This window comes from Cuculus canorus, chromosome 7 (genome assembly GCF_017976375.1).
Source record: "Cuculus canorus isolate bCucCan1 chromosome 7, bCucCan1.pri, whole genome shotgun sequence".
In the NCBI taxonomy this organism is placed as follows: domain Eukaryota; kingdom Metazoa; phylum Chordata; class Aves; order Cuculiformes; family Cuculidae; genus Cuculus; species Cuculus canorus.
The window spans coordinates 821,683-844,085 of record NC_071407.1 but is presented as its reverse complement, the minus strand read 5'-3'; the positions used below and the strand labels follow the sequence as shown (position 1 = coordinate 844,085).

At 51.1% G+C, this 22,403-nt stretch overlaps 2 protein-coding genes across 3 annotated transcripts; both read left to right on the top strand.

Annotated features, from left to right (window-relative positions):
* The first annotated feature begins 1,348 nt into the window (after positions 1-1,348).
* HMX2 (H6 family homeobox 2) lies at positions 1,349-7,834 on the top strand. The gene is made up of 3 exons (XM_054071802.1): positions 1,349-1,405; positions 6,088-6,359; positions 7,045-7,834. The coding sequence occupies exons 2-3, from the start codon at positions 6,089-6,091 to the stop codon at positions 7,578-7,580; spliced, it is 807 nt and encodes a 268-aa protein (XP_053927777.1). The 5' UTR covers positions 1,349-1,405; position 6,088; the 3' UTR covers positions 7,581-7,834.
* A 595-nt stretch (positions 7,835-8,429) lies between these two features.
* BUB3 (BUB3 mitotic checkpoint protein) lies at positions 8,430-20,818 on the top strand. Of its 2 annotated transcripts, none has more exons than XM_054072088.1 (9): positions 8,430-8,532; positions 9,079-9,261; positions 11,583-11,777; positions 12,885-12,954; positions 14,311-14,462; positions 16,232-16,390; positions 17,768-17,945; positions 18,280-18,496; positions 20,478-20,818. In XM_054072088.1, exons 2-9 carry the CDS (start codon positions 9,253-9,255, stop codon positions 20,485-20,487), a joined length of 990 nt encoding a protein of 329 aa, XP_053928063.1. In that variant the 5' UTR covers positions 8,430-8,532; positions 9,079-9,252; the 3' UTR covers positions 20,488-20,818. The 2 variants fall into 2 exon arrangements, with proteins under 2 accessions (XP_053928063.1, XP_053928064.1); XM_054072089.1 differs by having other exon boundaries at positions 8,456-8,527.
* Positions 20,819-22,403: the final 1,585 nt, after the last annotated feature.

Sequence of the window (22,403 nt, the reverse complement as noted above, 5' to 3'; positions counted from 1 at the left end):
ACCCGAGGAGGGAGCGGCGGGCGCTGCGGCTGTGTCGGCTGCAAACAGAGCGCGGCGCGGGCTGTTTGCGGTACCAACCCCGGCCCGAGCCCTCGCGCCTCATTAAAAATAGTGTTGTAATTGCAAATACGGGTTTCCATTTTACAGCGCGGGAGAACGATGTTATCAAACGGCGAGGAAAAAAAAACGGCGTTTATTTGTGGTCTGTGCCCACGGAACGATCCCGGGCCGGGCCGGCCCCTGCCAGCCTCCCCCCCCCAAAACCCCCTCCTCGGCCCCGGGGCGGCGGGGCGGGCCGGGGGGGCGCGATCTCTTACGGTTATTTTGTTTTATTTTATTTAAGAAAGGAAAAAAAAAACAAATTGAAGAGAAAAAAAAAATAGAAAGGGGAAAAATCAAATGCAACCGGGAGGAACACAAAAGGAAGGGGAAAAAAATCAAATGCAAGGAAGGGGAAAAACAAATGTAAAGGGAAAAAAAAAACCAAAACAAAACAAATGCAAAGGGTAAAAAATGCAGGGAGGAAAGAAGAAATGCAAGAAGAAAAGAGTAACTGTAAAGATAAAAAATAAAAAACAAAAATAAAAAACAAATGCAAGGGGAGAAAAAAAAACAAATGCAAGGAGAGAAAAAGGAAAGCCGAGCTCCTCTTCCCCGCTCCTGGCAGGGAGGGGGGCTCAGAGCGGCCCGCAGACGGGCAGCCCGCCGTGCACCGGGGGTGCGAGCTCAGCCGCTGCCCCCCTCGCCCCCCTCTCGCGGCGGGGCCGGGCGATTCCTCCCTCCCGGGCCGGGGCAGAGCCCTCGGGGCGCGATGCTCCTCTCCGACTGGGCCCGGGGCCGCCGCTCGGACGGCTCCCAAGCTTCAGAAAGTGCCCCTAAACTTCCTCCTGTCCCTGAGCTCTCGGTGGAACGAGAGGAGGGCGGGCGAGGCTCTCCCCGCCGGGGGTGCGGGAGCTTCGCGGGAGGACGAGCGCCTCCGGAGCCGAGCGGCTGGACCGGCCGCGCACGCAAACCCGCACAGCTCCCGGAGAGCCCTGGGGTGGGAACGACCGCTCTGAGCCTTGGCAGAGGGGAAAGGTGCCCGGCGGGGAGGTCGGTGCCGCCCCGAGCCGCCGCGTCCCCCGCAGCTCCGCTCCCGCAATCTCGGCCCCGGCTGCGGGTCGGGAGGCAGCGCGGCTCCTGCAGCCGCTGTTTGGAGCCCGGCTGCACAGAACTAGCTCGCCTGTTTGTGGTCGAAACACACATGTATTTCTTTTATTTGGTGGTAAATAGAGGGTCGCTGTGTACAGCAAACAGCGCCGGGGAAGATATAAACTTCCCGTCGGCGGCGTTCGGGGCCGCAGAGGAGCCGGGGCCGGCGGAGCCTGCGGGGGGCGGCTCGGCCCTGCCGCTCCCGGGGCCGGAGGTGGGTACCGCTTCGTTCTTATCCCGCAGTGCCGTTAAGCACCGCGGGCGGCGCGGGGGAAGAAGGTTCGCTTCTGCCGGCGGCGGCGGCGGCGCTCGGGACGGGCAGCAGAGGTGGAGCCGCTCTAAACCGGTGATGGGAACACGGGGGGGGGGGTCTCCTGTTTCCCCCCAAATATGCTGCAAGTGTCCCTGTAATAATCGCTTTCCTCTATCGACGCGGCGCAGCGCGCTAACGGAATGAGAAGCCCATTAAGAGCATTAACAGATTGGTACAGCATAATGCTTCGGCTCCTATTGATCGCCAAACGTCTGTAAAATATTGTTTCAAATGAATCTATTGTTCCTGCGCGGTTCGGCGCTGTTGATGACCTTGGTTTGTTCCCGCGCACCCGAATTCTCCTCCCGCAGCTCCCGGCCGAGCGCGAGCCCCGCGGGGGGACCCGGCAAAACGCGGTTTGGGTTCGAACCGCCTGGAAAAGGCGGGGAACAACGGCAAAAAGAAGGACCCGGGGCTGCCGAGCACCCCCCGTCCCGCCCGGCGGGAGCGGCTCCGGCCGCCGCCGCACCGAGCCGGGAGCGAAGCGCGGCAGCCCCGGCGCGGCCCGATCCGGTTTAAGGCTTCGGGGCCGCTCCCGGGGCCGGTCCTGAGCCCCGGCGCTGCCGAGCCCCGGAGTTTTAAATAAATATAAAGGATCCCTCGGTCTCCTCGGCTCTATTCGCCTTCGTGATGGAGTGGAACCATCAGATTTTCATCAAAGTTCTATTAAGTGAAACATAGGTTGCAGGGCACCCTCTGATTGAAACAGTTTAAATTTTAATTGTGTTTTTAATTTGACATATAGTTGCAGAAAGGAATGACACTACAACGCCAAGGGGCGGTCGATTTTCTTAATTTCTCCCAGAGGAATTGATGAGTCTATCAGGCCACTAGATTGGAAACACATTAAAGCTCTCTGGTTAGGTTGTTAATTGGAACTTGATGGATAGGGGGCCTCGCATAGGCTATGCTGATCCAATCTTCATGACTTTCTGTTTTCCGATAAATTACACGATTCATTTTCCAGCCACAGATTACATAAATTGTACACCTCTAGGGCTCTCTTTTTCAAATAGGGAGCCCTTTTCCCAAAAAGCCTATTGCGAGATGTCATTTGCACCAAAAAACGAGCGGCAGAGGCTCTTGAATGAAAATCGAAAAATAATCAACGTTTATACTTAGAAAATTTATCGAGATCATTTTCTCTGGTATTCCCTTATTTTAAAGTTTGGACGCGCCATATATCATAATCCACACGTGTAGAGGGGGCTGTGTTTAATATTTATCGAAGCTTGATTCCGAGATCAAACTTGTTTATGACTTCATCTGTCATTTCGGAGGGAGCCTTCTCCCGATATTACGGCCGCTCAACAAGCCTATTTTCCGAGTGCTGCAAAAGCAGCTGAGATCAATTTTTATTAGGCTCCCTTTGAAAGCTTGCTCAGGGCCACTTTAATATCGAGCATTGTAATAATCTGGAGATCTAAACTTTAAGCGTTCGCTCTGTCTTTCAAAGTTTATCTTTGCGGAGGCGCTCGATCGCCCGCGCCCAGACGGGACGGGACGGGACGGGGGGGGCGGGCGGGGCCCCCGCAGCCCCTGGGGAAGGCCGGATGAGACGGTGATGAGCGTGCGGCCCCGCACCCCGGGGCTCCTCGCCCTCTGCCTCCCGAGCGCCGCGGCCGCTTCACAAGTTTCGCCCGAAACTGTGATTTCGGGGAAATCTGTTCGTTTGCGGTGCAGAGCGCCCCGACGCCAGGGCGCTGCGGCATCCCCGGGGCGGCGTTCGCACCCCCGACCCAAATCCATCCCCGGCACCGTGTGGGAGCATCCCCCGGTGTGGGAGCATCCTGTGGGCTCGGTGTGGGAGCATCCCGTGAATTCGGTGTGGGAGCATCTCGTGAATTCGGTGTGGGAGCATCCCGTGGGCTCGGTGTGGGAGCATCCCGTGGGCTCGGTATGGGAGCGTCCCCCGGTGTGGGAGCATCCCGTGAATTCCGTGTGGGAGCAGCCCGTGAGCTCGGTGTGGGAGCGTTCCTCCGGTGTGGGAGCATCCCGTGAATTCGGTGTGGGAGCATCCCATGGGCTTGGTGTGGGAGCATCCCGTGGGGTCGGTGTGGGAGTCCCGTGGGGTCGGTGTGGGAGCGTTCCTCCGGTGTAGAGGCAATCCCCTCGGACCAGCCTGGGAGCATCCCTCTGGCCCGGTGTGGGAGCTGCCCCCCGGGATGGGAGCATCCCCCCGATCCAATCTAGGAGCAGCTCCCCGACCCCGTGTGGGAGCATCCCGGGCGGCTCCCTTGGGCAGGACCCGTTCCGTGGGGGGAGAGAGGGCTGCGCCAGGGGCCGCCGGTGGCTGCGAGGGTCAGGGCGGCAGCTGGAGGCCCGCGGTGTCCCATCGGGGTGCTGCCCAGGGACGGGGTGCTCCTCGGTCACCCTCTCTCCCTGTCCAGGCCCTTTCCCAGAGACTGGTCCCCTCGACGTCTTCTGCCCCACAGCCCCCCGCGGGGGGACGCAGGGTCCGGGGTGGGAGGGATGCGGGGTGCGGGATGGGAGGGATGCGTGGATGGTAGGAATGCGGGGATGGGAGGAATACTGTGTGCGGGATGGGAGGGATGCGGGGTCCGGGACCGGCCGGGGCGGTGGAGCGGGATGAAGGACGATATCTTAAATTGTATTTCAGAGCGGGGTCTTTCCGGGTTAATGAGCTGACATCATGATTAAAGCTGACCATTTGTAATGTGTCGCGACCCCGTTGAAAAGCACTGAAAAGGTTAATGTGGTAAAACAGGACAGCACCTGCCCCTCTCAGGGATAGGAGGAGCTGGAACGCTATTCCTAATCAATTAGTCTATTAATGAGTCTATCAAGTAGTTAAGTAGTTAAAGATTATGCCGCTGGTCTGGGTAACAGTCGTCATCTCGCTATACCTAATTATATTATAAGTACTTTATTCAATATACCAGACATAATATGGTGACTCGGAGTTAATGAAAATGTCATTTTAAAACGTCTTGACATTTGTCTCTATTGATTTGTGTATTTCCATCCCATTCTTTGCTTTCCCCGATTTGAGTATATATTTTTTCGGAGGGAGTTCTTTGCCTGGAGAGGAGATCCTCCCCTCCCGGGGCAGAGAGCCGCAGCCGGAGCAGGACTGACCCCCCCGGGCAGCGCGGGGTTAAAACCCCGCCGTCGGGGCCCCCGCCAAGGCCAAAGGTGCTGCACCTGCACACGTACGCCACCAAAACCACCGGGAATTCCGAGCTGGAGCGGAGCCTGCCGCTCGCCCCTCTCCTCGGGGTGCCTTCCGGCCGCCCCCCGCTGTTGTTTTCCCGGGAGCTGGGAGCACTGGCCCCTCCGGCAGGGAAACTGGCCACAACTTCATTAATTAACGATATTTGCGGGTGGGGGTGGCGGGGCGGTCTGCGGAGCGAGGCGCGGGTGGTGCCGGTGGGGGATGGACGGGGAGGGGGGGGCTGCTCCCCCCGGGGCAGAGGGGTCGGGCTGGTGGCGTCCCACCGGCCCCGTGCCCGGGGGAAGCAGGAGCCACGACCCCCGCCCAGGAGGGGTGCTCCAAGCCCGAGCAGGGGTGCCCCCAAGCGGGAGGGGTGCCCCCGCCCACCACGCCGGGCAGCAGTCGGGGCTGGGCCGGGACCCCGCGAAAGTGGGTTGGGGTGTCCCTCCGGCCAGCGGCGGCTCCGGGCGCTCCGGGCAGGGCTGGGGTCCCGCTGGGCTCCCTGCCCGCCCCCGCGTTGCCCCGGGCCGGGTGCGGGGCGGCGGTCGCCCGCACGTTTTCCCGGCGCGGGAGTGGCGGGACCGGGATTTATCCCCCGAGGGGAAGAGCCCGTGGCACCTGACTAAGTTTATTTGGAATGCAGGAGGACGCCCCCTCCTTCCCTGCCCCCCCCGCCCCGCCTTGCAGACCCTGGGAAGGGAACGTGGGAGGCATTTCGTGAGATGTTTGTTTTCGTGCAGCCGGGTTCTCGAAGGCGGCTTTTCCCGGTGCACCATAACGGGCTTTTCCCTCCTCTCTGATGAGCAACAAGGGTGCGGATCCCCAGATGCGCACAAGGTGTTCATCCCAGCACCCAACCCGGCCGGGATAAAGCATTCAGCCCGCGCCCCTCCTACCCACTCGTGGGCGCTCAGCATCCCCTCCCCGGGGCGCTCAGCATCCCCTCCCCGGGGCGCTCAGCATCCCTCCCCCGGGGCGCTCAGCATCCCCTCCCCGGGGCGCTCAGCATCCCTTCTCCGGGGCGCTCAGCATCCCTTCCCGAGGGTCCTCAGCATCCCTGCCCTGCGGGCGCTCAGCATCCCTTCCCGAGGGTCCTCAGCATCCCTGCCCGCGGGCGCCGGTGGGAGCTCCCGGGACCGGTGCCTGCTGCATCCTCCCTCGCCCCCACCCCTCGGACCCCGCGGGTTCCCAAACTTTCCGAGCCCGGCGCGGCGGGGATGGGCGCGGCAGAAGCCTCCTCCATGCAAATGAAGCCCCGCCGCCCGCCGCCCGCAGATCAATAGGGGCGCGGGGGAAGGAGCGGAGCATGCAGTCCGGCTGGGCTCCGAGCCGACAGCACCCCCCGAAACCAGCCCCCCGAGCCCCTCTAAAGCGACGGCTCCCCTCCTCTGCTTTCTTATGAACCCAGGATGAGCGGCAAGGAAGACCCCGGCAAGGGCTGCGCGGCGGCCGCCCCGCTCTCCAGTTTCACCATCCAGTCGATCCTGGGCAGCGGCAGCGCGGAGCCGCCCCGGGGGGCGGGCAGGGCGGCCTGGCCCCCCCGCGCCAGGACCCTCTCCCTCTCCTCGGAGGACGAGGAGCCCGAGGAGAGCTGGAAGCACCGCGGCTGCTTCTGCCCCGAGGCTCACGGCCCCGCCGAGCCGTGCCACAAGCACCAGCCCCACGGCTTCACCTGCCTCGGTGAGCAATGCGACGGGACGGGACCCGCCGGGAAGGCCCCGGCCCGGCCCCCGCTGGAGGGAGGGGAGGACGGGGGATATCCGCACCCCGTGCTCGCGGGGCAAAATGAATTTGCGCCGTCCGTGGCGCGAGCGGGGAGGAAGGAACCGTGTTAAGAATTGGGTGGCTTTCCTCTCCCTCCCCACCGCCCCGGGCTGGTTCCCCCGAAGCGGCGCCATGCGGTGCAGAACGCCCGTTTTCTCGTTTACGGCGCTCGGGGCAGAGGAAAGAAGGTGTTTGTTTTTTAGCACTAATTCTGGCTAAGCGCTCTGCGCGGTGCGGTGCGGTACAATCTGCCGGGTGGTGTTGGAGAGGAAGCCCCAACAGCGTGGAGCTCCGCTGCCCTCACCGAGGCGCGCACAGCCACCTGTCCCTCCATCCATCCCCCCCTCCATCCACACATTCATCCATCCCTCCATCCATCCATGACGGAGGGACAGGGATAACCCAGAAGAGAAGGTTTTTCCCCCGGTGCCGGTGTTTTTTTTTCCGGCCGGGGTGGGAGGCAGAGGGTGCCTGCCCGGCTGCCCTCGGTGCCTGTCGGACCCTTGTCCGTCGGGGGGTCCGGTCCATCAGGGGAGCCCGTCCATCGAGGGGTCCTGTCCGTCGGGGCAGCCGGTGCCGACCCGCTGTCGTTCTGTTGCAGGCAGCGCCAAGGGGAGCGGAGCGGCGGCCGGCGGGGAGCGGGGCCCGTTCGTGCCGCCCCCCCAGCAGGACTGTAAGGAGGAGCAGGAGAAGGCGCTGGGATCGCCGAGCTGCGGGGAGCGGCCCCGCGACGGCGGGGAGCGGCAGGGCGGCTCGGCCAAGAAGAAGACGCGCACGGTGTTCAGCCGCAGTCAGGTCTACCAGCTCGAGTCCACCTTCGACATGAAGCGCTACCTGAGCAGCTCGGAGCGCGCCTGCCTGGCTTCCAGCCTGCAGCTCACCGAAACCCAGGTGAAGACCTGGTTCCAGAACCGCCGGAACAAGTGGAAGCGGCAGCTGTCGGCAGAGCTGGAGGCGGCCAACATGGCCCACGCCTCGGCGCAGACTCTGGTGGGGATGCCGCTGGTGTTCAGAGACAATTCCCTGCTGCGGGTGCCCGTGCCGCGCTCCATCGCCTTCCCGGCCCCCCTCTACTACCCCGGCAGCAACCTCTCGGCGCTGCCGCTCTACAACCTCTACAACAAGATCGAGTACTGAGCGCCGCCCGCCCCGTCGGGGCCGCGATGGGCGCTCCGTGCGGCGAACCGGCGCGGGGGCGGCGGGACTGGCGGCGAGGAGCCCCCCGCTCATCCCGCCGCTCGAAAAGAGAGAGAGAAAAAGCAAAAGGAGAATTAATTAAAGAAGTGTTATTTCAGATCTGTAAATATTTTTAAAGAAAGAAAGGAAAAAAAAAATAAAAGGTTTGAAGCCCGGTTTGTAAAGGTGGCAGCTCCATGTGGCGGGGCGGCCGGGCCCGGGGCGGCCCCGCTGCCCGCGTTTCGCTGCTCTCTGCTCGTTATTTCGTTTCCGCAGGGAATCCCGCAGCGGCGGCAGCGACAGCGCGGGGGACGGTAAAAAGAGGACAGAAATAAGCCACCCGCGGGACGGACGAGGTGATTCCGATGCGTGGGGGCGGGACGGCTGCCCCGGCTCGCCTTTCCCGGCAGAGCCGGGCGCTGGCGGGGACGCCGAGGGGAGCGAGCACAGGGACCGGGACCCGTTCTCGGGGCGAATAATTCGCGTATCACGGGAATAACTCGTGTTTCGGATTTTCCCGTTAACGATGTCGCAGCCCCGCAGCAGCTCTCCGTGTCCCCGCAGCCCGGCCGGGACCCGCCTGGGCTCGGGGCCGCCGTACGGCTTCCCCGCGCCCCCACAGCGCCGGAACCCCCATTATCGGCCGGCGATACTACCGGGAGCGGCGGCGGACTACAAGTCCCGGCATGCTCCGCGGCGCGCCGGAAGACGCACTTCCGCCTTTTCGAACAGGCCAATGGCGGGACCCGCAGGCGCGGGTGGGCGGGGCGAGCGCGTCCGCCCTTTCGAACCGGCCAATGGCGCGGCGAGGCGGTGCGGGTGGGCGGGATGCGCGGGGCGCGCATGTGCGTGGGCGGTGGCGGCCGTGGTGGTTGTGATTGTGGGTGGGCGCAGGCCCGGGCGGCGAGGTGAGGTGAGGCCGGGACCAGGGCCGGGTATTGGGACCGGGGCCGGGATCCGGATCCTCCGGGCGCGGTGACTCTGCGGGGGTTTGCGCGGCGGCGGCGGCGGCGCTGAGGCGGAGCGGGCACCGCGGCCTGGCCTCCTCTCAGCCCCGCCGGGCCCGGCCTCTTCCCCTCCGGCCTCGGCGGCCGCCCTACCTCCCCTCCCCCGTCTCTTTCCCCCTCTCGGCCTCTCCTGCCCGTCCCCTCGGCCTCGTCCGCGGCTTCCCTCCTGGCCTCTCCCGCCGCCCTCCCCGGCCTTCTGACCTGTCCTCTCCTCCCCCGGCCTCTTCTGCCGCTTCCCGGCCTCTCCCCTAACGCTCCCGGGGTGCCCTGGCCTCTCCCGTCTCTCCCCTGATCTCTCCCATCGCCCTCCCGGACCTTCTGATCTCTCTTGCCGCACCCGACCTCTCCCCCCGCGCTCCTGGGGCGCCCCGGCTCCTCGCCCGTTCCCCGGTGGTTCTGGGCTTGCTCGGCTCCTCAAACCCTTCCCTCGCTCTCTCCCCTTCCCGTTGCAGCCGGCAGCATTTCCCGCGTCCCGACTAGCATCCCACATCCTGACGTGCTTCTCCAGGACGGGACCGCGAGAGTAGCCGTGCCTCTGACGCGCCAGTGTCCCTGTGACTCACTGCTGCAGCAGGAGGAAAGCTTTTTCTTGGCGTTGTGTGGAGCCGGGAGAGGAGCTCGGCAAGATGAAAACGGTACCGTTAATGTTGTCTGTGTGACAGGGTGGCAGGCTGCTCATCCTGACGCTTCCAAAACAGTGGCCTGCTCTTACCGGCTAGCGAGGTGGTAGAGGGGCTGTGTTGAGAGAAGCAATAAAAGCACTGATTTCCTCTCTGCTCAGTAAAAATGGGCTTTCAGGAATGATGGAGATGCAGAGGTGCACCCTGTACTGAAGTCAGCATTATGGTTTCAGTGGCATGCATCTTTCCTAAAATGTCTTCGTTGTGGGTTATTTCTTGAGGGGCTTGAAAATGTCACCAGGATGTTGTTTGAGGTGGGCATGACTGTTCCTGTTTGTGATCCTGTTTGTGGAGCGGTTGCATTTGTGGAAGTACTGAGTGCTCGATGTGATTGATTTTTGTTTTAGTAAAGCGTGTACAAGTTAGGATGTATGTAAATTCTGGGATTTTATGATTTTTTTTTTTCTGGATTAAGCATACCTTCATGAGATCCTTCTGGGTTTCTGATGTGAATGCTGTTTGCTAATTGCTTTGGGGCTGGTTTATAGCTGTTGTCCCAGGCACCTCCTGTGCTCACGTGTCGTTGTTTGAGGTGTCCAACATAGGTGGATGAGGCAAGCAGCATGTCCAGCCCAGTTCTCATAGCTGGTTTGAATTCCTTTAGATTTTGTGTCACTAAAGTGCTCACTGAGGTACACTTCACTGTTTAAAGTGTGATGGAAGGAGGTGCCACTGGATTCTGTGCAGTGTTCATCTAGAAATGTGCGTGGCACATTCCCAAGCATTTCTGTCTTTTACCCACATATTCCTAAAGCAGAGCTAAAAAAAAGGGGTTAAGAAAGACGTTTTTATTTCCTATTCTTAAAAGTTCTTTTCCCCCTCACTCCCTGTTTAAACAGCAGGAACAGCACTGTGCGTTTCCATAGCAGGATGTTTTTTTGAGGAATGTCTTCCAGGACACCTACTAGAGCTCCCACTTCCAGTGGAGGAATGTGTGTAGCACTCACATTGTTGTACAACTTGAGGATTATTCAGCTACTGACAAGTGCTGGACACGAGTAATTGTTCACTACATTTGAACCTCGTCCTAGTTCATCTGCTCCTTCTCTTTTGGTTTATTCCCAGAGATCTGATCTCACCTCTGCAGTTGTATGGACAGGTTCGGGGTGATAGCTTTATAGAACATCTAGGCTAAGTACTACTCTGGCCTTGTAGTGTAAAGGGAAATGTACTGTTAAGGCTTTCTGAAGCCTGAAAACGAGCTTTGGGCGTTTTGTTGGTGTACATATAACAAACAGTTTCTTTTGGAGTGTTTGTAAGGTCTGAGCTGCCTTCCCAGCTGAAATCTACTGCTCAAAGCCTCTGCTCTCTCTCCAAATTCTGTGTATGTAACTAACTTGTCCTGTGAGTCGAGTGCTGTGTTGCCTGCAGAGGCAAGAGGCGTTTATCTGTCGTTGAATTGGTGATTTTATTTTCCCTGTTGCATCAGGTTTATCCGTTTGCTCTGCATTCCCGTATCCCACAAAGCATAACTTTTCTTATCTGACCTTCTTTAGACTCTGAGAGGGGGAAACAATCTTAAAGGTGCTTCATTGATGATATTCTGTACTCTATATTCTGTACTCTATATTCTGTACTCTATATTCTGTACTCTATATTCTGTACTCTATATTCTGTACTCTATATTCTGTACTCTATATTCTGTACTCTATATTCTGTACTCTATATTCTGTACTCTATATTCTGTACTCTATATTCTGTACTCTATATTCTGTACTCTATATTCTTCTTACGGAAACCTAAGGACTGGAAAGTTGTAGAGAGCCTGGAGCTACTTAAAAGATTACAGTTACGGTTCTTGGAAAGACATGATGGTCTTACCAAATCGGGAACAAGCCACTGCTTTCTGTTGGAGTTTTCAAACCAGACTCCTTTCTGTCTGCGTTCCTGTTTTTAAAGAAACTTCTAGATGCTCACAGTAATTTGTGACCATTTACTTTTGAAAACACAGCCATATAGGTAGTAGCGTGAGAGGAAATGGATTTCTCGGAAACAATATCTAAGCTTACAGGCAATAATAACAAAATAACATTTTTCTACTGTTTATTCCATGTTGGATTTAAAAGCTCCCTGTAGGGGGAGGAATTTATTGAGGTTTTGGACATCTTGAATTTTAGGGAGCTTGCGAGAAATCTAGATATTCTGAACTTGTTTGCAACGACTAATAGACTTTTCAGTTCTACTGTGAGTTACCTTTATGGTTACTGGCTGAGTTTCCAGGCGTATGCCCTTGTTATTACTAACATTGTTGCTCTGCATTGTTATCTTTTCTTCAGATGACAGGATCAAACGAGTTCAAACTAAATCAGACTCCAGATGATGGGATTTCATCAGTGAAGTTTAGTCCAAATACGTCTCAGTTTCTGCTTGTTTCATCCTGGGACACAACTGTCCGGCTCTATGATGTTCCTGCCAACACCATGAGACTCAAATATCAGCATTCCGGAGCTGTCCTGGACTGTGCTTTTTATGTAAGTGTGTGGTTTATAAAATTATTGTTTTATAGTCATGCAGTGTGCAGGGTACCTGGGAAATTGTCATTCCCTGAAATTAAAGGGATAGCCGAATCCTGCCTGAAATCTGGGGTAAAAAAAAAAAAGCTGACTCCTGCCAATTATTATTCTTTTAATGGACCTTGTTCTGGTCTGAAATGTGGATATTGGCCGGGGAGTGTGCAGGCACACAAGGAATTTACCTTTGGTAGAAGTGGCAGGTGAAAGCAATGTGAGCTGGTTTGTGCCGTTCCTGCTGTGGTATGAAGTGCGTGTGTTTCTGACAGAGCTGTGCTGGCAGTGCATTGCCAGACGTCGTTATTCACAGTAAATGCCCACAGACAATTATTCTTTTATTTTTAACCTTCTCATTCTGGGTTGTTTTGGAAACACGGCTTCGTTCCAAGTGGTGCATTTACCAGATACTTGATTTCGGTGTTTTTAATGCACGGGATTTGAAATAGGAATGGCTGGAGTTGGTTGGTTGGTGCTGCTTTTTTTGTTTGTCTCTATTTTTCAGTAGAAGGTTTAATTAGCATCTTCTTTTTTTTTTTTAATTGTGTTCTGTTCTGTCCTCTGGTGACTCGATCTCTGTGCGTTACCGAGTGTTTTAAGGATCAGTTTGAATTTTTAATTCCTCTTGTGCCTTTTTCACTGAACATTGTGTCACATAGCTGAGCTCAGACTGTAAATCAGCACACGGGTTCTCAAACCGTTTCCAGTTTCCACATCAGTTTTAGAATGGATGCGCTTCCCTTAGGTGGAACAGACTTGGGTTGGTGGTCATTTAAAAAGAAGCATGAGGTATTTTGCTGCTACAGAAATAGAAGTGATTTGATACAGCCTCCAACTGCTTTTGTTTCTTTTCATTTTAAATTAATAAAAATACGTACAGCTCAAAGTTCTTTACTTAAACATTTTGCAAAGCTCCTCTAATCTGCTTGCCTAGTTCTGGACTGGATCTTAATGCTTTGGGTGTTAATTCCCAGCTTTCTAAACTCCCTGTGTTATGTGCCGAGGAGGTGAAATGTAGAGCAGCCAGGGCAGCCTAAGGCATGTTGTAAGGTAGAATGTTTTGCTTTGTAGGACCCTACCCACGCCTGGAGTGGAGGATTAGATCAGCAGTTGAAGATGCATGATCTGAACACAGACCAAGGTAAGCAGGTTGGATTCTGTAAACTGGGCTCGATAACTGGCCTAAGCCTCAGATTTACACGTTTACAAGAGCAGAGTGTGTTTCAGATGTTTTTGGTAGGGATTTATGCTTTAAGCCTGTGTCTCTATTGGTTTGTCAGTGTCGGTGCTCTGCAGTCCCCTTTGCTGTGCAGCTCTGGGATCTCCGAGGCACTGACCAAGGCCATGTTCCTTACTGTGTCATTGGAGCTGGTGCTGTAATGCCTGTGATAGAAGGGCTGAATCCCCTGCTGCCACATCGAGGGTTTAAACCTTTCCCGTGATGGATATCCATTGCTGTATTTTACACGTGTATTTCTTTTACTTACTTGTTGTAAGGTGAAAATCAAAGAGGAGATAGCTCCATACTTGTCATGCAGTTGTGTTAAGGTTTGTGGCACATGTGCCTTTTGTCTGGCACAGTAACCGATGGCTCTGTAAGGACCACCATAAAGCATGAAAGTGCTCGGCAGTCCACCAGGAAGTTTAGTAGAGGCTTGTACGATGCCTCGAATGGATTCCTGATGAAAATTCCGCTCTGCCATTGGCTGCTGTGTCTCAGGGGAATCAGCTAAGCTGAACTAAGAGTGAGCCTATTATTTTCTGCACGTTTGTTGTTTGGACACATGTAGAATGATCTTGCACATGTGTGACAGAATTTGTATAAAATTTTTGTTTTGTCAGACATCATGGCCTTACACAACATTTTGTTTTTAACAAACGTTGCTCCAAAGTAACCGTGTTCCAGCATCTCCTTGGCAAATCCTGGAGCTGCTTTGTCTGACTTCTCTGTGTGTTTGTACGGCTGCTAAAGAAAAAAGTGAATGTTACCAGAACCAGCCGAGAGCCAGGGCTCAAGAAACCTGTGTGTGAGGCAGTGTTATGAAAAAGGTCAAATCACTCTGTTATAAATATATCTATATTAATTTAATATTTGTAATAGTATGCAATGTGAATTTGCTTCCTTCCTTTTGTTTAGTGTTACTATATGCCAGCTTAAGTCACTGTGTGTCGGTGTCTGTGTCACAGGTGTGATACCATTTGGTATTGAGCACTTCTTCTGCCTCTGAAGATCTCTCTGGGGCTGCCTCAAATCCTTAACTTTCTTGCATGACTGCAGGAGACATAAGTTTAAATTTCACATTCCTGATCTTTGCAAAAGTTAGTTCCCTCCTAAGAAGCATATCCCTAGGGAGCTGCTAGCCTATCAGTATGCCCACGGGAGTGTCAGGAAACGGCACATTCATCGTAGTTCACAGCAGGGGGTCCTTATTTTATTGAACACGTTCCGGCTGTTTGTAGAGCCAATAAAGTGACAATTCATTGTGTGTTGTTCCAGAAAACCTCGTTGGTGCCCATGATGCTCCCATCAGATGTGTTGAGTATTGCCCAGAAGTGAATGTCATGGTGACAGGAAGCTGGGATCAGACAGTTAAGCTGTGGGATCCCAGAACTCCTTGTAATGCTGGGACCTTCTCTCAGCCTGAAAAGGTATGTACAGAATGCTGTGATCTGTGAAATAACACATCCAGTGGCTGCCAACATTTGCTTTCCCTTTTCGTGCAAAAATGGGGTTTGGCGGTTGAGATCATCAGAAATTTTCAGCGACTCCTATGTGAACGTTGAAGACATTTCCCATCTTAAGACCTCAGCCTTGAGAGTGGAGTTCAGTAATCACATTTCAGAACAAGGATGCATGCTGAGTGAATGTGGGTTGGTTAAGGGCGGTTTGTTTATGTGTATTTTTGTACAGATTTATACACGTATACATACATGCACACACACCTGGTGGCTTAGTTTTTTTTTTAGAAATCAGCTTTTTGCAAACGTGGTTTCTCCAGAAATGTTTATAGCAAATGAAAAGTTGTTGTATCTGATATTTCAGTGCAGCTTTCCCAGAAACCAATAGCTTTGTTGGCTTTATCAGAGAACCAGAGAGTGAAGCTGGGTGATTCAGCGAGGCTGTACCAGCACGTGCTGGTAGTAGACGGGATCCTCCTGGCAGAGTCCTAGATCTCTTACACTGTTGATTCTTGACCCAAGGTGTGGACGCTATCTGTTTCCAATATGTTTAGCTGCATTGGATCCCTTTTGTAAAGCTCATTCTTACAGTTTGCATTTGTTAGTAGCTCAGTGACAGGATACCTGTAGGTAGTGGATTCGATCATGCTTGTGTGTCAACAACTTGTGATTCACCTGACAGCACAGAGGTTTTGACTGAGCTTCTTTTCTTTTCCTTAACACATTTCCATATTCACTGCATCCCAAGTACTTGTTGGGAGCAGAACAATTTGTATGCTGAATATTGTAATGAGAAATTTGGTGAGTAAAGATTGCAACTTCTGAGCCTTTTTTTGCCTGGAGCTGAAATCCCAAGGCACAGTCTTTTGTCTGGATGCCAAGTCTATTGCTTCCTTCAGTTTCACTTTGTTTTATTAAAGTATACAAAGTCCGGTTTTTTTTTCAATGAATTCTTGGCAGTTTATTTCCCTTCATTAACGTGGGGTTCAGCTTGAAGGATTCTGTTTACAAAGAAAAATAGGACTACCAGATGGAGAGAGAACGGGATGATGATGTATGGGGTGGTATTGTAGGACTGTCCTGCAAGATCGCGGCCTGGGAATGGGGAATGCTAGCTGGGCAGGTGAACTCCAACACCTTTGCGCTCTGTTCTCCCCATTGCTTTTTATGTTTTCCTCTCACCTTTAAATATCCTGTGAGTTTAATGCTTGAAATAACATTTGAGAGAACTTGAATAATATGGATTTCTCTTTTGAACTGTAAGTAAAGCCTTGTTTTACACATGTGGAATTTGGGACATGGATAACAACGGCAAAGGGAAGAAATCTCATGTGTGGAGGATGATTCAGATGTCACTGAGATCTGGAGACTGGTAGCTGAACAAATGCCCTTGAAATTTACAGTTATCAAGTGCCTATTCTATTTATTTCCCCTCTGTTACTTACGTGCAGTGTGAGGCTGCGTTGGGCTGGGTTGTTCAGCTGTGTGCTGGAGCACAGAGTTAAAGGTGGGCTTTCAGAAAGCTCCATCAGTGTCTTGTCACCAACCAGCTGTACACTGCTGCTCTTTGTTCCACATCTGAGTTATGAATTGAAGCTAAAGGGAACTCTGCAGCCATGGGCATTATTGTGGATGGTATCTTGTTGTTTCCTGTTGCTGATATTTTACTTTGTACAAAGAACAATGGGTATCCAGGCTAATAAGTACTAAATATCGTAATTTTGGGGTTTTTTTTAAAGGTGTACACGCTTTCTGTGTCTGGAGACAGACTGATTGTGGGGACAGCTGGCCGGAGGGTTCTGGTGTGGGATTTGCGGAACATGGGTTATGTTCAGCAGCGCAGAGAATCCAGCCTGAAATACCAGACCCGCTGTATCAGAGCATTTCCGAACAAACAGGTATGGGAAACATGTCAGAATTTACATGCCTGCTAGATGTTCTTTAGGAGAAATGGTGGTTCGTTTTAAAAAATTTCTGGTCCTGGAAGTTTTGCAGTCAAACTCTGGCAGGGGTGGAAATTGTGTTGAGGCTTCTTGTTCCAGGTCAACTCTAGTAGTGCAGGTCGGGAACGTTTGCCAATGACTTCCCAGCACATTGTGTTTTAGTTTTCTTCTCAGGTTTGTCTCTTATTTTCAAATAATCTATTTAATGCATCACAGTGCTGACATGAAGTTGAAAAACAAGCCAAAAATCTTCCCCAAAGTTACAGTGGAAGAGAGGAAGATGGAACTGGTGGTTGCTCAGCAGCTGTTACGCATTATAGCCCTAGGTCCTTCAACGGGCTGTGAGCAGGGGCAGGATTAAAACTATGGGAATGTTGTTTATATATTTTTCTTGCTTTTTTGGTAACTCTGTGTCAGTGTCATGTACTCGAGAACCCAGGGTCCGTTGCCTAGGGGGATTTCATGTGTTAGATGATCAGCCAGCTGTTTGTGTAGGTTAACACAGCCTATCTGTGAGATTTCTCCTCCTCTAGTAACACAGATGAGTCTTTTCTGACAAACTCCTTTGGAAGGGAATTTTCCCATGTATGTTGTACAGGTATCGGGAGACCTAGTTACTTGTTCTTGATTGGGCACAAACGCTTTGTCCATTTTCAATCCTATTTTTAGTAGAACAGGCTGATCTGCCAGACTGTATTGTGTTATGGATTTTAAAGAATCTCACTGTAGCTCAATATCATTGCAGTCCTGTTTCTGAAAAGCTGTATTATTGGCTTAACTCAGGAGTTATAATAAATGCATCTCGGGTTGCTCTAAGTCAGGGCTATAATTAACAGGATGAGTGGACATCACTTATAATCAAGTGTCACTGAAAATACTGTTTCAGCTGGAGTGTTTCATTGCTGGCTTAAAGCTCTCGACTAATTCTAATGTAATGTAATTCTGAAACAAAACCATTCCCTGAGCGTGTCTAATATTGCAGAAATTTAGGCCCCGGGGAAATGGGTGGGCAGTCCAAGAGGTTCTGAACTCTTAACGTTTTTACCCAAATCACCTTGTGTTTGGACCTGTAGGGGTCATGAAAAGCCTCACTGTCAAAGCTACGGTGCAATGAGAATCTCTTGGAAAGCTTTTTTTCTGCATTCCTTCTGTCTTAGAAGCAGATTTCATTGGTGATGCCATGGATCTGTGGTAACAAGCACTTCCTGGTTGTACACAGTTTGATACTGTTTGCATTTAATTTATGTGAATTTAGGGAGTTATAAGGTAAATTACTGCAATCTCTTCTCCAGTTGTAGACTTATAAGATGTCTCTCCATGTTGTTTTGGTAGGGCTATGTGTTGAGTTCTATTGAAGGCCGTGTGGCAGTGGAATACTTGGATCCGAGTCCAGAAATCCAGAAGAAGAAATATGCATTCAAATGTCACCGCTTGAAGGAAAACAACATTGAGCAGATTTATCCAGTCAATGCTATTTCTTTCCATAATGTCCACAACACGTTTGCTACAGGTGAGTACTGCACTTCTTGTAGTGCTTCCCTCTGGTCCCTTAGATGTGGCTCAGCCTTTACTTTGTATACCTTTGCTTTTTAAGCATTTAAATCCTATTTCTTGCAATGTTTTTAAGTTATTTGATGCAGTGAGGATTAATTGCTGTAACAGGGACTTTGGGAAATATTAGTGCGCTTTACTGAATTGCACAAATCTATAACCCTATGCTTTTACTGACAATGCAATCCCAGATAGTTTCTCTTTTCCATCTTTTCCCCCCTTTGCTGTATCTCTTCAGTCTCACCGTTCTTCCCATTATAACTTACAAACAGCTTTTAAAAATTGATTGTCAGGTGGTTCAGATGGGTTTGTAAACATCTGGGATCCGTTCAATAAGAAGCGGCTGTGCCAGTTCCATCGGTACCCCACCAGCATAGCATCGCTTGCCTTCAGCAATGACGGAACCACCTTGGCGATCGCCTCTTCGTACATGTATGAAATGGATGACATCGAGCACCCTGAAGATGGTATCTATATTCGCCAAGTGACAGACGCAGAAACAAAGCCGAAGTGAGTGCGCTTCACCTGTGCTTGAGCCTTGCGGAGCATTCATCCCAGGACTTATTAATTTTCCTAAATCCATGAATAGCGCTGTTGATGCCAGGAGATAGTGCAGCTTGACAGTAGGGCTGGTGTTGATTTTATCTTGTTCGCCCAAGCTTTCAATATCCGTAGGTTGATAGACGTCTGGTGGATAAAATTGTGCCTAGTTGTTTAGGAGGAGGAGAATGTCAAACCCTCATCCTTTGTGAAAAGGCACTCTTATGTGGCGCTGTGGAGTTATTGCCAGTTCATGGCTTCAGGAATTAAGTGAAGAATTTGGGAATAATTTCTCTGAGTAAATGTTCCTGTGTTTGGATATTTCAAACTCGGAGTTAACGAAATCTTTAACCCTTGAGTGTGCACCTAGCTGTCACGGGCAGTGGTGAATTCAGGTACCATGCCAGGAATGCTGTGTGAAACCAAGGAGAAGCTCGCTCGGCTCCTGAGTGTTAGTTTGCTGTAGCCCTCTGATAACACTTTTCTGTTGCTGCTGCTGTCAAAATGGGGCAAACTGATTGATGGAGGTGACAGATTTCTGTTAAGCTTGCTTTGGCGCGAATGTTACGTGGAAAAATCACTGTCATGGTGCAGGATTGCACTGCTTTGCCTTGTGCTGGCACAGGAGCAGCTGTTTGATTTTGGAATTTCTGTGCTGTGTCATTGCTGTTTCCTTTTTCTGGTACTCAAGCTGTCTTACGCTTTATCCGTTTGTCTCTTATTTAGTAGCTAAGCAGCTACACAAATAGACACACATCAGTGATCAAAGTTCTTGAGTTTAAAACCTCAGACCTTCCCCCCTCCTCCCGTTGGTGACTCGCGTGTCTCTTCAGCGCGGCCATGTTATCACTGCGGAAATGAGGTGGGAGGTGCAGCAGAACAAACGCACCTTCCCTCTCTGGGAGGGGTTTGTTCTGAAAGAGTTTCCATACTCATGGAAAAATAAATCCAGAACTACTTCAGTATTTATCGCTGGGCTTTCTCAGGCAAAACCTAATCCAAATAAGGTATTTAAAGTTGATTTTTAATGTCAGGTTGTGCTTGTTCCAGACATTTGGGAGGATTGCAAAAAGGTGTTAGATGAATACTTGCTGCTGTTGGCGTTGTCTTTGTTCACTGCTAGGTATGGTTGCTGATTCTGTGGCTGCTTCGTTCTGCCGTGCGAGGAGGTTAATCTACAATTAAACAATATTTCCTCTTGGCCCTCCATTAGTTTCTGAAACAGATGGTTCTCCATTTCCTGGGCTGTTAAACCCAGCGAGGTTAAGGTTAGACTCCTGGGAATCAGCTAGTTTTGAATCTTATTAGGCTGTAGAAGGAAAACTAATAAGAATACTCCTTAATAGAATTTTGTGACTGTAAACAATTATTTATTAGCAAACAATTGATCCCAGAAGGGCAAATTGTTGGAGTCAGTAATGAGCTGAGAAAAGACAGAGCATATCTGTGTATTTGGAAAATAATTGTAACGTAATTGCAATGCATTTAGACAGGCATCTTTTTGGACCTGTTTCTGTCTTTAAATGAATTTCTGAAAACATTAACAAGGTTTCTGTGCTTTTCTGACATTTACAAGTCGCTTGTGCCAACTGTAGGGCACTAAGAATGATGCCTACATTTTAATGTTAGTGACTCATCTCTGGCTTGTTCTAAAAATAAGTGACTTAGGACAGAAGACGAATAGTGGTTTCATTGCAATCCTTTTGCATATTAATTTGAATCACTTAGTGTTTCTGCACGATGCATTCTTAAATGCATCAGGATGGTGCCACGTGATGTAAAGCAAGCTTGGCAGGAGGAGCTTTCTCATCACTAAATTGTTCTATGTTGCATCTTGATGCAAGTGAACACAGTCTATCTAGATATTTCTGCTTTTATAGAAGGTTGAATGTTTTACCTGCTTATGATTACTCTAAACATTGCTCGCTGAAATACAGTTTATTTATTTCAGGTCTACTTAGACCCTGGCGATGCTGCTTCTCCACAAGAGGTGCCCACCTGCTCCTAACACAACTGAACTGAAGCAGCAGAAGTGAGAAGAACAATCTTTATACTGATGTTTTTATCCAGGAACTATTTGTTTGTATAGTGTGGTTTGTCTGAATCTGTCATTCCTTTCCCGCTTATGATGTTAGCGGAACTGTTTTCTTTATCTCTGTAGCTCAGTTAGTTCAGTCCCATAGGCATCTTTGCATTTATAAAAACTTGTCACACTTTGTAGTATCTAATTACCAGAACTTCCTATGGCCTCATAATTGTTTAATAAATACCTGTAGGTTTTTGGAAAACAAATGCTTTGTGTCAAAACTTTTACTGTTTGTGAAGCAAACTTTGAGACCAAACCTGTAAGCTGGAAGAGTTCTTGAACTCTAGATCATCCTGATGGAAAACTGCTGAAGCTTTTGTCTTTTTCCAGTGAGGCGCACTGGGAATTTCTTCATTTTGTGGGGTTGCTGGCTCTCCAGGCAGCGTTTTCACAGGGCTGTGAAGGCCTGAACTTGTACCAGGTGTGCTGGAGAAGCACTGACTGCTTCTGGAGGAGAGAGCCCGAATTTCTGGTACTTTGGTTTTTTTCACATACTGCATAAAACACTGAAATTAGTGATATGAGATTAGGAAGAATTGAGGGCAGAGAAAGGGAAATGCAGAATTTTGGCCAACAGCCGAGTGATCTGATCCAAGTCTGCAGGTCTGACCTGGTAGCCTGGGGTTTATGGAGTAGCATAAGCAGAAAAGTAGGAAAGAGGAGTTTCCCTACAGTGGAGATGTCATTCTGACCACAAAGCCCATGAAAACGTGCTTTTTGTCCAAATGTCTTGTGTGCTTTATTGCCTGGTGATGAGGAGTCTCATTGCAATCAAATTGAAGTAATCGCCTCTTGAGTTCTGAGAGGTGGTGGTGAGAAGATGCTTGAACTTGGACAAATCAAAAATGTCTTAGGAAAGCAGTATTAGAGAAACGCCTTGGCTGCTGTGTGTTTGTGTTTTGTAAGCAGCAATCTGATCAAAAGCCTAAGTCTGTCTGCTGCTAAAAAGAGCATGTTCAGTGCTGCACATTCCCGACTGGCCTGTGGGAATAAGGAGAAATGTTGTCTGGTTGGTACCACCAGTACAAGCTGTCCCATAAAGCACAGCAGAGCAGGCTGTCAGGCTGGCCTCTCAACAGCAGCCTGTGTCGAGGGTTTGTGAAGTAATTAATGCTTAAGCATTTGCTTTGTACTGAACAGGGACTAGGGACGGAATGAGACTCCTCCTGCGAGCCTTACCAAAGACGATTAAGGGGGGTGGGTGTTGGGGTGAGGACTTCCAGTGTGAGTTGGCTGTTTTGCACCGAGGGTATGTGACTCTGGTATTAGGCAGTGGTTGAGATTTTGATGTCAGCTTAGGTATTGATGACTCCTTGATATGTGGGTTGGGGTTGTTTTTGTGTTTATTAGGAATGATCCATCAGGTCTGAGGCCTAAACAAGGGTTCTGTAGAGTGACTAGTGAAGAAATAGTGAGCAAGATCACTGTAGGCTGAAACAGCAAGCTTTGTATACAGAACACTGTCCAGTGTTCCAGGCGCCCGTACCATGATGTGTGTGTGTGTGCTCGCACAGGTATAAATACATATGTATTTGCTGAGCAAACATACACTATATCTGTTGTTTCTCTGTCTCTCAGCTGGAAGAGTGTGATATCGCAATATACAGGATCAAGCCCACAAATTGTTTTTGCCTGGAAGCACAGCAGGGATTGCGCTGGTGCAGAAGAGAGACCTGATGTGAGGATGGGTCCTAATAAATAACGTGTAAGGCAGAGATAGGCTGGGAGTCGTGAGAGGATGGCTTGGTGAGCATGTGGAGAGAGGAACATGTGGAATGGAGAAAGGATGGA

Bases quoted from the DNA above. Each gene is read 5' to 3' on its own strand.
- HMX2 (XM_054071802.1), top strand. From the start codon at position 6,089: ATGAGCGGCAAGGAAGACCCCGGCAAGGGCTGCGCGGCGGCCGCCCCG. The intron at 6,360-7,044 runs GTGAGCAATGCG...GTTCTGTTGCAG, and splicing joins CCACGGCTTCACCTGCCTCG to GCAGCGCCAAGGGGAGCGGA.
- BUB3 (XM_054072088.1), top strand. The intron at 16,391-17,767 runs GTATGGGAAACA...TTGTTTTGGTAG, and splicing joins GAGCATTTCCGAACAAACAG to GGCTATGTGTTGAGTTCTAT. The intron at 17,946-18,279 runs GTGAGTACTGCA...ATTGATTGTCAG, and splicing joins CCACAACACGTTTGCTACAG to GTGGTTCAGATGGGTTTGTA.